This window comes from Patella vulgata, chromosome 6 (assembly GCF_932274485.2).
Source record: "Patella vulgata chromosome 6, xgPatVulg1.2, whole genome shotgun sequence".
NCBI lineage: Eukaryota > Metazoa > Mollusca > Gastropoda > Patellidae > Patella > Patella vulgata.
This window is the reverse complement of record NC_065884.2, coordinates 26,022,231-26,036,865: the sequence shown is the minus strand read 5'-3', so window position 1 is coordinate 26,036,865 and position 14,635 is coordinate 26,022,231. Positions and strand designations below refer to the sequence as shown.

Here is a 14,635-nt window from a genome sequence, read left to right as displayed (position 1 = left end):
CCGCAAGTCGTTCTTACTGATGGCAAGGCATCTATGGTGATCATATACGTTGATGATCCGGCGGCTGAAACCCTATAACCTATTACGCAATTTCTGGTTAATATTGGTTTGGTAATTTTGCACACTTTGAGTATTCACACTTTTCCTGAAACCTGTTAAAATATCAGTCTGTGGTTACCGGGCGCATTTCAGATAGATGGGTAATTAAAGGGGTACAACTACAACTGCACTTTATATCAGGATTAAGACTAGTAATTCTCGTACCATTGAATTGAATCTTTAAATCCAAAGCATTTCTTTACCCCTACAATTTTCTTTGAATATTCCATCATAACCAAAAAAGACCCCAACATGTCACAATGATTCTATAAAAATATTGTAGCTGGGTGACAGTTTCGACACTAGATCTCGTATATTCTATAGGCTGAGGTGTCATTTTTGTAGTTATTTCATAAATTTATGTCTCTTTACTGATCAAATACGCTTCTTTAATTGTAGACCAAGAAGATTGTTTGCACATTACATATTATTACTACGTCCATGTTATATTCTACAGACATTGTTAAAGTTACGTTGCTAGGCAACCAAACATAGATCCATAGCAGCTAAGTCATCCACAAGATTTTTCTCTGTGATCAAGGGCCATAATTATGGCAGTAATTATCGGAAAACTTGAGAATCAAATGATTTCTTTGTCTCATGACCTTAAACACTGTGTATAAAATCAAAGATAATCAGATGATATCTGTAGCTTCCAGAGCAGCCATGTGCAATTATGGCCGACAGCTCGAGAGATGGGGTGGTAATAATATAATTTAATAAAAATTATGGCCAAAAGATTGGAGGAGGGTACATCACTGATTCAAAAAAGAAAAAAAAAACTATACCAGACTTCAAATATAAGATTTATATAATTCACAAGTATTTCTCTGTACATAATTTCAATAACAAACAATACATTTTCCCATCACAAGAGTATTTACAGTAGATATTCATTAATAGAAAATTCAGTTTTTAATTTGAGAAGTGTTACCGGTCCTTATAATCACACACTATATTATATAAATAGATAAAGATTGATTAGGTCATGCTTGAACTAACATGTCATATTCTTATCCAGTGAATCTTGTGCCCTAATGATAGGTTCCCACTATCACGATTCGCGCTAGATTGAAATCGTAGTTTTAATCATGGAATAATCGTGGTGATCCAATCAGGTCTTATCATATATTGAGGTCAGTCGTAGCAATCGTGTTGATCGTATCGGAACGTAAACGAACGTATCTGCGCGTACCAGATCGTGGACTCAATAGGGACAATCCTTTCGTAACGCATCGCACGACAGTGGGAACCTAGCATCACACACAAATACCGCAGGCTACAAAATGTAGAACAACTGCACCGCACAACACAGATAGAACATACAATACCAAAACAGAGCATAATAATTACTGGTAAACACATATTCCCAAAGAAGATATAAGAAATTTATATTGTATACAGTTATGAATATATTTGATGTTTGTGAAAGCATGGAAATAAGACAGACTTTTTTTAGGAACAAATTTAGGTTTTTCAAGCCCAATTCCTGTCGTGCCTGCCATTTTAAAGTCTTGCACATATTTATCTGTGTTTTTAATAATATTTATAGTACACATCAGGTACAAAGTTAAAAATGTCTGATACTAGTTGATCATTTCCATCTATATCATTATTTCTAGGCCCGAGTTTGTATATATTGTAGGAATAAAAATTTCTATATTTACTCTTCAATATATTAATTAATACAAGTAGTTAAAGGTCCAATCTCGATTATATATTGGAGAATAAAACTGTTTAATTTTGTGTGTAAAGCCCTTAAAAACCTCTACCTTAGGGTCGAGCAACTAACTCAATATACGTAATACATTTTCAAACAACTTAAACCTGTCAGTCTTCATCTGGAAATGGAGACCGGTGTCCCAATCTGTATTATACGATGTCTGGATAAAACCAGACTTTTATTTTATAAAAATAATGTGTAGGTGAAATTTACAGTTCGTTATCCAGTACAGCACATGCACCACACACTGTTTTGACCTCTCAAGGCACGGTAATAAATTATCAGGTCACCCAACGAAAAAATTAACTCGAAATCTAAAAAGGGTTACATGTCCGGATAAGAGGTTTTAAAGTTCACGTCCAAACGACTCAATATTTTGAGGTGATATTTTCAGACAAGGTAAATACAGATTCCTGTATATTTTGGCATTTAAATTTCATACATACACAGACTTTTATTTCTTAGTCTCTGTTAATATCAGGATGTTCCCATTAACCAATCACCAGATCACACATAAACAGATTATTTTTATACTTAACATAAACAATAATGAAACATCATCTTCTACTTTTAGGTCATACCAAAATATATCCTGGTTCTCAGAATACCCTTAAAAGTAAAACATTGTCAAATTATCACTATAGCTTTGATGCCTTCTCAGAAACGCCATGTGAAAAGTATGGATCTAAGGTTCATCTACAGTATGTAAATTTAAATTATGCAAATCTTTTTACTGAGATCGTAGAAAAATCACACTTTTTATTTTATTCCCATACAACCTTTGAAGGTGACAAGCTAGACAAAGCAAAAGAATAATTTTTATGTGGCCTAACTATTTAACAAATAATAAAACCATATACATTATAATACACATTAAAGCACTGTGTGGTCAAACCAGAACCGTATTTATTATTCTCATCAATGAGGGTTGTATTTTATTACTATAGTAAACAAACAATTTATTATCAACACTTTTCATATGTTCTGACTTTCTAGGAGTTTGATGTACTACTATTATTAGTTTTTTTATCTTTTAAACAGTCTGTTATTGAACACTGTATTTCTTTCAATGGAGCAATATGAGCATTCCTTAATACACTGGTACGTGTGTGAAACCAAAGATTAGTCTGAAACAAAAAAAATCCAATAAATATTATCTATATTTAAAAGAACTAGTGGTCTTTAAACAATTAAAATAAACAACAGATACCATCTTGGCATTGATGTTCGTAGATATATAAATTTCATTCAAAAGAGAGAGAGAGAAATGGGGTTTAATGTCCACTTGACACACACCAGGTCAGGGAAACCCACTCCATTTTCAGTACAAGCTTGGGATCTTAACCACCTACTTGATTGAATGACAGTCCATATGATCTAAAGTGTATGCTCCAACCCAAATTCAATAGACAGTAATGTTCAGATTGTTTAATTTTAATTATGATTATATTTATGGTCTAAAAGTCTTTATATACTGTTTATTCCAGGTAATAGGACCTATAACATTTAAAGCTAAAATTAAATTCTCTGATATCATACATATATATATAGATCATTCAAAGTTCTAGTATGTGACCTGTGCTGGCAAAATAATGCTCTGTGGGGGGTAGAACTCTGGTTCACCATGGATGGCATGGATTAAAAGATATTGAAGCTAAAAACCACCTGTTAGATAGGCCATGCATGGCCATGTTTTATTCAACCTCTCTAAGTACTAAAGATTCCACATATGGGAGATAACTCTTGAGTACTCCAATAAAGAACAAAGGGGAGGGAACTCTTCCATGAAAGGTGACATTACTATATGACAATAAGTTGGAATGTAAAAAGTCTAATAATGATCTACAGACAAAACAAGAGTAAATATTCATTTTGATCAAAATTGAGATTTTCACAAAAATGAGTGTATAGTATAAATATACTATCTATCAACTCCAAAGATCAAAGTAGCAATAAAACATTTCAAAATACCTTTATTTGGACGTTTTGTAAGAGTACCGTTACTACCATATTCATAAAAAAAAAATTTTTTGTTTTAAAATTCTCTCCGTAATAAGTTATTCATCTCTGCTCTCTGCACCCTACAATACTTGAAATCTTTGATTCTGATATTTCAAAGATATATTTAATAGATTAGCTAGACTAATTTTTACCTTAGGTAGTCGTCTCCTTGTTAAAATACCATCTGATACTGATACATTTTTAAGGTTTTTATATGTGTGACATGCTACTTTCAATTTCTTTAATGGTGGTCTATTATTCTCGGTATCATCTTCACTTAAGCTTGTTTCCATGATGCGCTTATAAGTTTCAGTTACGCCACTAGGTGAATCCTCATTAGGGAATATAGTAGAACCGGGAATGTTGGAATACATGGTCACTCGGGGCGCGTTTTCTTGATTTAATTTTAAAACAGAATTTGTTGTTTTTATTGGTGCCTTATCACTGGCACTGTGTTTTGGTATATCAGATTGAACACTTGTCAACTCTGTAGCACACATCTTCAATCTTTCACAAGATTCAGTTAGACATTCTTCTTGGTGTTTATTAACACGTATCCCAAAATCTCCACTACCATCAGGAATGTAACAAGACTTTTGATTGGTTGATATTTGCTGCTCCGCTGCCTTCTTATTTTGAATTATTTGTTTTATTGTTCTCCACTTTCTGTATGCTGCAACAGGCAATTTGATAATTAGTAAATATAATAAATATAAATTAAAATTTAAAAATAAAGGTACTTCAATAAAGGCGGTCTTTTTACATACACACCAAAGTGTACTTGGGACCATGGTTTGTTTCTCACATGCATCATTCACAAGGAGAAACCACACTAGAAAATCCAGAGCCAACCAACCTTTATATGTTCCACTTTTAACCAGTTCTGTCTAAATGAGAGATGCATATTGCAGGGCATTATTTCACATATATTTACCAACTTTTTTCCATCCTCTATGCTCTCAAAACTAACTAAAACTATGCTCTCAAAACTAACACGTAAGGAGGAAAATTTATCGAAAATGCACAAGTAATTTCAATCGGTTTTTCTACTTCAAATTAATATTAGGGCCTACACATACCTGAACAATATTTTTATAAAATGCATACCTCACACACCAGTTTAAAAGTTATTCAATACAGATTTTAATAATCTGATGCATAACAGATTTTTTTCAACCCATGTTTCATTTACTGCTGGTCCTTTATGTTATGTTAAGATTTGTACATCCCTTCATTTCTTAGTATACCTGTTTGTATGGCACTAGCAGCCACATTTCTCCTTTCTGACATTTTTCTGCTCTGATGTTTCAACCAAAACCTCCAGATTTTCTTGGCTGCATATTTGCGATGAAATGTTTTACGAATAAGGTATCTTCTAACAGCCCACTGTAAAACTGTTATATGTCTTGTTAGTACATCAGCTCTTGTTGACTCTAACTTCTCTAACTGTATAGAAATACAAAATCAAACTAGGCTTGGATTTCGGTGTATATATAATCGCAAACAGGTCAAAGATCATGAGAATATCCAATCATACTACAGGTATAAACTTATAAATTTAATACCTTCATAATTAATTTTCCAGGAGAAGTAATCAGTGAGAGAGAGAGAGAGAGAAATGGAGTTTAACGTCCACTCGACACAAACTAGGTCATTTCGGGACTAACATATGGTTCAATTTTATTTCCATAATTTGCATGCGCGTAGGGGTCTTTAGCAGTGGGAGGAAACCGGAGGACCCGGAGAAAACCCACAAAGTTGGACAGGCGACCCTACTCCTTGTCACATACAACCAGGGATTCGAAACCCTGCCAGTTCAAACAATGACAGACTTTATGATACAGCACGCACGTGCTAACCATTCAGCCATCCAACCCCCCGAGGAGTAATCAAATTAACAAGGAAATATATTACAGGGAATATACATGTAAACTGTTGATTTGATGTGAATCTGTGAAGATCTGATCTTTTGATAGAATATTACCAAAGCAATGGTACCAATAATCAGTCTAATTAAATGAGGTCATAAGTTTGTTCCTTTGGGGTTTTTATGTCATTATTTTATACCACAGTAAGGTCTAGCCAGTGACAGGTGGGGCTAAAAAACAAATACAAGGCCAACCGAAAAACTAGCACCGCTGGCCCCTAGATAGACCCTCATACCAGCACCAGCCCTCGCATAGTGGTCTTAAGCAGTGAGAGGAAAACTGAGGAATCAAAAAAGATCTTAATTCAATTAGATTGTACAACTAGTAGAATCACCTCTAATACAATCTATACCATCATTATTTCAAGGGAAGTAAATATGAAACTCAAATGAAAATGATTTTGTAAACTAACCTGTGACTGATGTAAAAAGAGCTTCGATTTACCAAATTGTTGTCTAAATTTAACCATTTCATCCCCTCCAAATACAAGTTTCAAAATGGCTGCACAACAATGTCTGGCATGATCTCCAGGTGAAGTTCCTAATAAAATCAATCATTCACAAAATGTTAATCAATTTGAAAAAGTTCAGAAGCTGTACGTAGTTGCACAATAATGTGTTTTTATTATAGACTTTTTGTTTCTGGGTTTTCGATCACAATAGTGTAGTTGTCTATAACAGCATTATAAGTTATGAAGCTGTCACATACAACTAGGGAATCGAAACCATGTAAGTTGACTCAATGACAGACCTTATGATACAGAGCGCACATGCTAACCATTAGGCCATCAATCCCCCTTGAAGGTATTACAAACCAACCCACCTGTTCTCCTGCGTAGAGTTTTCTTTGGTGTAGGCGTACGTTTAGGAGCATTGGGTAAATCAAACTGTTTTCTAAATAGTGTATCTAAAGGATCCATGTCAAAAGATTGGTCATTCTCGGAACTAGAGCTAGTGGACTCCCGTACAGGTACTGATGACGAATCGGGTATTAATAAACCATATCTCTGTAAAAACTCCCAGTAAATAATCCTAAAAATATATTTAAGTACAGAACTTTCATAAATCATTTTAACCCTCTATAAGCAAGCTAATATTATCAATAACAATTTCATCTTGACAAATAAGACAGACAAATCTCAGGCTACCCTGACCGGGACACAGATAACCCATTTTTCACAGGTAAATTACGTGCCTTGAAAATTCAGGTCACGATCCTACATGTATAACACAGTTTGGATGATTTCAGTGTCCAGTACATTTAATCAAGTGTCAGGTTAATTAATTCTGACTGTGTAAAATCTCTCTCTCTAAAGGAGAAAGTTTTTTTGTTGGATTTTCTGATATAGGAAACCAAACGGCTGAATACGTAACTAACCAATGTTAACCAAAAAACAATCATGCCTTCTTTCAGTGTCCTTGTATTAAACATTTTTGAAACAATATCTATTCTATGAAACCTTGTCTACAACAACAGGATTAAATGATACCAAGAAAATTGAGCAAAAAAATGAATTTACTAATATATGCCAGATACAACCTTTTGACTCCCCAACGACATTAATCAGAATTTAATTTTCTATTACTGAAATTAAGTGTTTATTATCTATATTACCTTTTATTGATAAAAGTCTAATTTGTGTAGTTGTATGAGGTATATATACTCACCTGGCTGAAAAACCTTGTCTACATATTTCAACTGTTTCCAGTATACCACTGGCACGTAGTTGTTGTGTGACATAAGATCTATCAAATACACCAGGTTGACTGACAGTATTAGGTTTAATACATCTTATATAATGTACATCAGACCTATTTAATGATGTCATTAAACCATCTAAACAGCTCTATACAAAAAAAATACAAGTAATATAACACAATTGATAAAGATATAACAATAGCACAGAGAAAAGTAAAACAAGTGATAAAGATATAACACAGAGAAAAGTAAAACAATTGATAAAGATTAACACAGAGAAAAGTAAAGTGACAAGAAATATATGATTTGTATTATGTAATTGATTGGCATGATTGTTTAAATTGTCATATAAGCTAAACATAAACAACACTATACAATATACCTTGAATTTAGCTAAAACTGTTTTCTTTTTCTTGCCTGGTGATTCAGTTGTTTGATATGTTGAAAATAATGCTTGTATAAAACTGTTATTACTTGATTTCAATAAATTGATTAATTCAACAGGTATATTATCCTAGAAAAAATAATAAATGAAGTATTGGTATTGACACAAATGACTGGTCAAAAGTTCAATTTGGACTCTTGGAAATGAAAAGTAATGCAAGCAGCACCACACATGATCATCATTATTACTACAGATTGTAATGGTTACCTACCTTTTTTTATCATTATTACTACAGATTGCAAAGGTACTTACCTTCTTTTATCATTATTTCTACAGAGTGTAATGGTTACCTACCTTCTTTTATCATTATTACTACAGACTGTAAAGGTTACCTATCTTCTTCTTTTATCATTATTACTACAGATTATAAAGGTTACCTACCTTCTTTTATCATTACTGATTGTAAAGGTGCTTACCTTTTTTTGTCATTATTACTACAGATAGTGAAGGTACCTGCCGTCTTTTATCATTATTACTACAGATAGTAAAGGTTACCTACCTTATTTTTAGTAACAAGTTGATCAACGGTATATCTAACTTCTCCTGCATAATGATTTACAATAAAACTTGGTTCACCAGAAAATTTACGGGGTTTTTTAATTGCCGAGGATGTTCCATTTCCAATCTCCAGTAACCGTTCTCCAAGAATTCTTTTATTTGATTTTCTGCTCAGATAAACTTCCTGAAGAAGAGATATGAACGAAACAATATAGGAAATGACATTTGGACCATTCCATTTAAATATTCTCATGGCTGTTAAGTCTAGAAAAATTGAATTCAATTGGTAGTGGGGATCTTGAAAATACTCCACAATTTTGCATGCAAATTTCTGGAGCTAAAAAAACCATAACTGTCAATAAATTTAAATGTAATCAATTCTAACACTTTAGTTTATTGTGCCTTTAACAGGATGGGGGAACCAAGGTGGCTAAGTGGGTAAGACGTTGGCTCGCTACATTGGAGGTCGCAGGTTGCTCCCGATGTTAACCGAGAAAGTTCATCGGGATCTTCCGGCATGATTTCCCATGCAGGATGGAGGGCCCGACAAGGACAGCTGTCTAGTCATTCTGATGGTACAAAAAACCGAGGTCTCGTGTACACATTGGAGTGCACGTATAAGATTCCATGGCAGTTGAAAATCAATACAAGAGTAGGCTGCTGTTCGGGCAAAATTTTCCTCAAAGCACAATATATGGCATAATAATGGCCATCTTCATTAGCCCAGTCGGAGCAGAAAAGTAGGATGTTACAGCCCGTTTCATTTTAACAGTATGGATTTTTGTATTTTGTCCATATTGAACTAGACAAGAAAAACTTCTATACATTTGCAGGAAGATGTAAAATAGAGATATATTGTAACTTACTTCATTTAATACACCAAATATACTTTGTTTTCCTTCCAATATATTTAAACAGGGTTGATTATCAGTATAATTTATACTAGACCATTCTATTCTTTCTAACTCATACTCTTTCTAAAATAAAACAAATTCTCTATAGTAATTAACATTTCAAAATCACATTCTTATTCATAGTGCTTCTATCATACATATAGTTTCACAGACACAACTAGGTTTTAAGTGTTGTTTCAGAATAGATTTAAATGTCAACTATGTATTTTACTCCAAATTCGGAAACTACAATACTTTGATTAACATATGGTTAATTTTAGTCACAATACTATAATACTAGGAAAATTCCAGAACCTTTCACATGCATGCCAAGGTTTACATTGGTGGACCTCAGTTTTTCGTGCCATTCGAACAAATACAATGTAGGTAGCAATTAGCAAGTGGGCATTGGGTATAAAATTCCTGAATGGTTCTTTTTGTTGCCAACCATTCGACTACCATACCTGCCCACAAAGATAGCGCCTGGCACTGATTGTCCAGCCTACAAATCATTTATCTATAAAATATGTTGTACAAACTAACCTGTAAATCTTTAAGAAAATGTGACACATAATGTTGTTGTATTTTCTCATTAGCATAATTTATACAAAGTTGTTCTAAACTGTTAGTTTCAAACATCTCAAAACCATAAATATCTAATAAACCTGAACAAATAAATAAAATACTAATAACATTCATCTTAAAACCAATATTCCAAAGAAAACTAAAGTTTTACTTTAAAACCATAGCCACCCTGAGGACAATATTCTTAATGCTCAATGTCTTAAAAAAGAATTATCTGTCAACATGCTAACAAGTTTTATTACATCACTGTTTGTTAAAATTCCTTGAAAACAACACACTAATAAGATTGTTTGACTCGTAAATTGACAGCTTAAAGCTATATACCTCAACATGTAAATCATGTAAAATTATATTTTTAACCAAATGGCAACAACACTCAAAGCACTAATGCCTCTTTAAATCTATTAATGAATCAATTGCAGTATTAATCAATACTGACCTATAGTACTGTGATATTCATCTGTTTGTATTTCTCTGTTGATAAAATCAACTAACCACTCAAACAATCTGAAATTAAATACACCAAGGTTATAAGTTAAGGCACATTTTTGTTGATTTTATGAATTTGTATAAATAATATATAATAGCATGAAAATAGATAATAGAATGCCAGTCATTATTAATTAATCATAAGAGTGACTGACTTACAGAAACAATGTAGGTGAGGAATGGGTGAGTTTTACACACACACAATTTACATTTTCTGGAAAAATCCATTTTGCATCTTCTACATTAGGGAAAAAAGATGTGTAGGGACAAGGATATGTAGGTTACTTTTTCATATTACTGATGTGGTGTGGGAAATTTGAATCTTTATATGTAAGGAGAACACCACAAAAAACAAGCCTGACTGAACCCTTCTACATCAATATGTACTTATGATGTAATTATCAAAATGTTTTGATCAACTCTGAAATACTTCTAAATAAAACCATTTACCTGGAATAAAGTAGCATAATTAAACAATCACGTCTATTTTTAGCATCCACGATAGAAACAGGTTTCACAAATACACTACGTCTTGCTTTACTACCAGACTGGATATTCCGATGTAAAAACACCTTCTCTAACTGATCACTAGATAATCCTAATTGTTCAGATGCCTTATCCATTGCTGTTGAAGTAACTACAGAAAGAATTTAAATATTTACATAAATATAACGCAATGTCTTTATCAAAACTTACAATGTACATATTTATACTGAGAAAGATCTTACTTTTAAAATTGAACAAAAAAAAAGTCTGAAAAGGAGACCCGTATGGATTTAACCAATTTCGAACTTTAGCATTCCCGTACCCAGATGCAGACTTGCAAACATTCAATAACCTCTGACCTGGTATCTTGGTATATTATATGCCTAGACGGACTCACCTTCAGTCTATGTAAATAATATACTGTACTAATAATTTGATCGTTTTGTTTTTTTTATCACAGACTGGAAATCAGATCTTAAGTGAAATTTTGAAAACGTAATACTCAATGACATGACTCGTTAAATTAAGCCGGAGTAAAGAGAAACAGAGGCTTGCTTGCCTTCTGTCCATAATATCAAAATAAATAACAGCATAATTTCGACAAAAAATCGTACATAAATCTGATCATTGAGCAAAACTGACAGTTTCAGTGAGAATTTTTAAAAACTAAAAATAAGGTCTAGTTCAGTGACAATGATATTATTAATTAAAGTTAATAAAACGTATTCTGTCCATTGTCATTCAAAAACAAGTCATTTAATTATCTTAACTACAGATGTAACTACTGTAATCAGATTGGTTCATTTCTGATTCATTTGTTAACAAGATGACAAAAAGAGCCACGATAAGTCTACTACATCTGTGTACCAATTTGTCTATTATGCATAACAATCTTATTTTCTAACAGGATATTATTGAAATGAAAATTTATGTTCATGTTTCATATGGAGTATATGAATATAAATCTATCTGTGATTTTGAAAATGATCATGAGTTAGTAAATGAAAGATGAAAGAAAACATGATAAAGCAGCATGCATAAATCAAAAAAGACAATTTTAAGATTCATATAGATATATAAAACAAAATAAACTTCTAAAAGTATATCAAAACCTACAAATGTAGGCACAAGAAAATAAAAATAAGACATAGAAATCACATAATTTTACAACATACATGCTCTCGTGGCCAACCGATACTAATATCTATCTCTATTGGTTTCAGTATCTATTTTCAAAAGATTTTATTTAGTGTTAATCAAAGTGGCTGATAGTCATAATTTAAGGGATTGTTAAACGCTAATATTGTGACAGTTGAATCTCTAAAAGGAATATCAGGCCAAACATGGTTTAATTCCATTCAGCATTTACAAAGATATGATGAATTGACAATTTGTCAACATTTGACAGATGATATTTAGGATATAGTCAACACTGAAATCTTTTGATGGGGTTGTTTTGAATCCAAGCCAGGCAACTATTTACTTGATTCTGTTTTTATTCCTTATTTAAATGTACATTTTATCATGAATCAAGCCATGAAGAATGAAATACTCTCCACACAATGCAAATGCTGATCAGCAACTTTAAGAAATTGTGAATTTTTAACAAATATCACCAATGACACTTTTAATAAATACATCAAATTATAATTTGGGAGATATTATACTGTTTTATCCAATTATACAACACGACCAACATATACATACAATACATATATCATATTCTACCTGCTATTTCTATATAAGATTTATCCACTATTCTTGTACAGTCTGAATTTATAAAATAATATATGTCTTATCATATAAGTTTAAAAAGCAACAATACAAACAACACATGGCATATGGAACCTTCAGGGCTTTACAAATAAGAGACTTGTACCTTACAAATACTGTCTGAGCCAAAATATCCGACAATCAAAATTTGACAAGTGTCCCATGATTTAATTTGTTGGATTTTTATCCCAAAACATATAGATTCAGAAATAAAATAAGTAATAGAAATAATTAAACATCATTTATAAATAAAGTCTATTAGGTTTGCTTTAGGGATCTCATCAAATTGTGGTAGTCAAATAAAACCATAATACTAATACGCCAACTCAGACTAGAGAACTCATATGATTCCAAGTTGTAAAAGCAATGCAGATTAAGATAATGAAACGATGATTAAAATAGATATGGTTCAAGGGATAAATGTTATATTACAGTGATTTCTCAAATACAATGAATGACCCTTTCCACAATGAAATACAGTGAATGAACAAAATGGAATGATGAGTGACAATGTGTTATCTATGATAAAATCATGACGAAATAAAGTTAACAATTACATAAATCAGATCAAAGTCTTACCAATTAAGCCTATATAAAGAGAATTCTAATAAATTTTCTACCTGGATTAAGTTCTAGCTTACCTAAAGTATCTGCTACAGCACTTGATTCTTCATCCACAGGTGTAAAATCTATATTACCTGTGTATAATATACCATATAATAACTGAAAGTATATACAATTAAATATCATGTAATAAATTAGTGTAACACTTCACCAATACAGTATGTGCATATGCTCATGGTGCCACAGATCATAAAGAAAAGCATACAGAATATCATTTCCTTTAATTGATCCTATTCCTATTTGTTTTATATAGTACTCTTTCCATATTCTCTGATGTCTGACCAAGATAAAAAGTTGACTGCTGTTTGACAGACAGTGGTAAATCCCAAAACAGAGAGTGTGAAATTTAGTTGAAAATATTGATAAGTATAAATCTACCTGAAACACCTGTTGTTGTAGATTATCTGTTATACCTATATCTGTCATAGCAGCCAATGTTTCTGCTAACTTTCTTGTTTCTTTTAATTCTGTTAAAGGAAAAAGCTATCTATTCAACAATTACTGCACATGTCATATTGACTATTGCAATAACAACAAGATTATAATTGAATAAATACTAACGAGGAAACAAAAAACAAACAAAATATTTTTTTTTTTATATCCTTTCATAAATTTTTACCTTTGTTATTAGATGGGAGATTTTTAAACTTTACAGTTTTTGTGTCAGCTTGAAGACTTGACAAACAAGGTGGTATATCTGTAGTCTCTTTCATCATCTATATAAGTGAATAAGAAGGCATCTTCTGAATTAAATCACTTCTTTCAATACAAAAAAATCAAGACAAAGATTGGGAGTTATCATATTAACCCTTATCATCACTCCTTTTATTACTTGTTTAAACTTCTGGCAAAATACTTTTTAGAAAATGTAAAATTATATTGTGATATATTTCTACAATGTCACAGGGTTTGAGTGGGCCAACAGGCTAGCTTGCCACAAGAGGACTGAAACTTGTATCTGGAAGATGGCTTGAGAAAAACATTGAACTGGTCTTATCAGCATGCAAATTCTGTTGGTTTTTGTACTACAGGTAAATCGCATATAAAAACAAACAATTTATGGTAAGTGTTTGTATAATATTGAAGTCCATTTCTAGACCAACCTGATAAAAGATATGAAAGTTAAACTCTGACAGTCCATGGTGTACAGTTCTTGTTTTTTCTAATAAATATGTCTGTATAATTCCACCTACTATCTCACCACCTCTAAAATAAATAATTTTATACTTTCAACATAAATCAACCAATTTTATACAAGATGAAAATCACAGCATTTTTCAGCTAAGTTTACTAACAGTCAACAGTTGTTATCAAGATTTATATTTGAATACCTGTTAAACTGTAGTTTTATATATTTTCCAAATCTGGAACTATTTGCATTCCGTGGAGTAGC

The 14,635-nt window shown here is 32.1% G+C and overlaps 1 protein-coding gene across 1 annotated transcript; it reads right to left on the bottom strand.

Moving 5' to 3' along the window:
* Positions 1-887: 887 nt before the first annotated feature.
* On the bottom strand, positions 888-13,743 carry LOC126825094 (unconventional myosin-XIX). The gene is made up of 15 exons (XM_050554575.2): positions 13,621-13,743; positions 13,260-13,341; positions 12,574-12,615; positions 10,810-10,996; positions 10,310-10,377; positions 9,829-9,950; positions 9,259-9,369; positions 8,394-8,576; positions 7,832-7,963; positions 7,419-7,597; positions 6,574-6,782; positions 6,164-6,291; positions 5,071-5,269; positions 3,976-4,496; positions 888-2,949 (listed from the first exon to the last, which is right to left on the bottom strand). The coding sequence occupies exons 1-15, from the start codon at positions 13,666-13,668 to the stop codon at positions 2,815-2,817; spliced, it is 2,346 nt and encodes a 781-aa protein (XP_050410532.2). The 5' UTR covers positions 13,669-13,743; the 3' UTR covers positions 888-2,814.
* Positions 13,744-14,635: the final 892 nt, after the last annotated feature.

Bases quoted from the DNA above. Each gene is read 5' to 3' on its own strand.
- LOC126825094 (XM_050554575.2), bottom strand. From the start codon at position 13,668: ATGACAGATATAGGTATAACAGATAATCTACAACAACAGGTGTTTCAG. The intron at 8,577-9,258 runs GTAAGTTACAAT...TCTCTTCTTCAG, and splicing joins TATTTGGTGTATTAAATGAA to GAAGTTTATCTGAGCAGAAA. The intron at 6,783-7,418 runs GTGAGTATATAT...ATATATTTTTAG, and splicing joins AGACAAGGTTTTTCAGCCAG to GATTATTTACTGGGAGTTTT.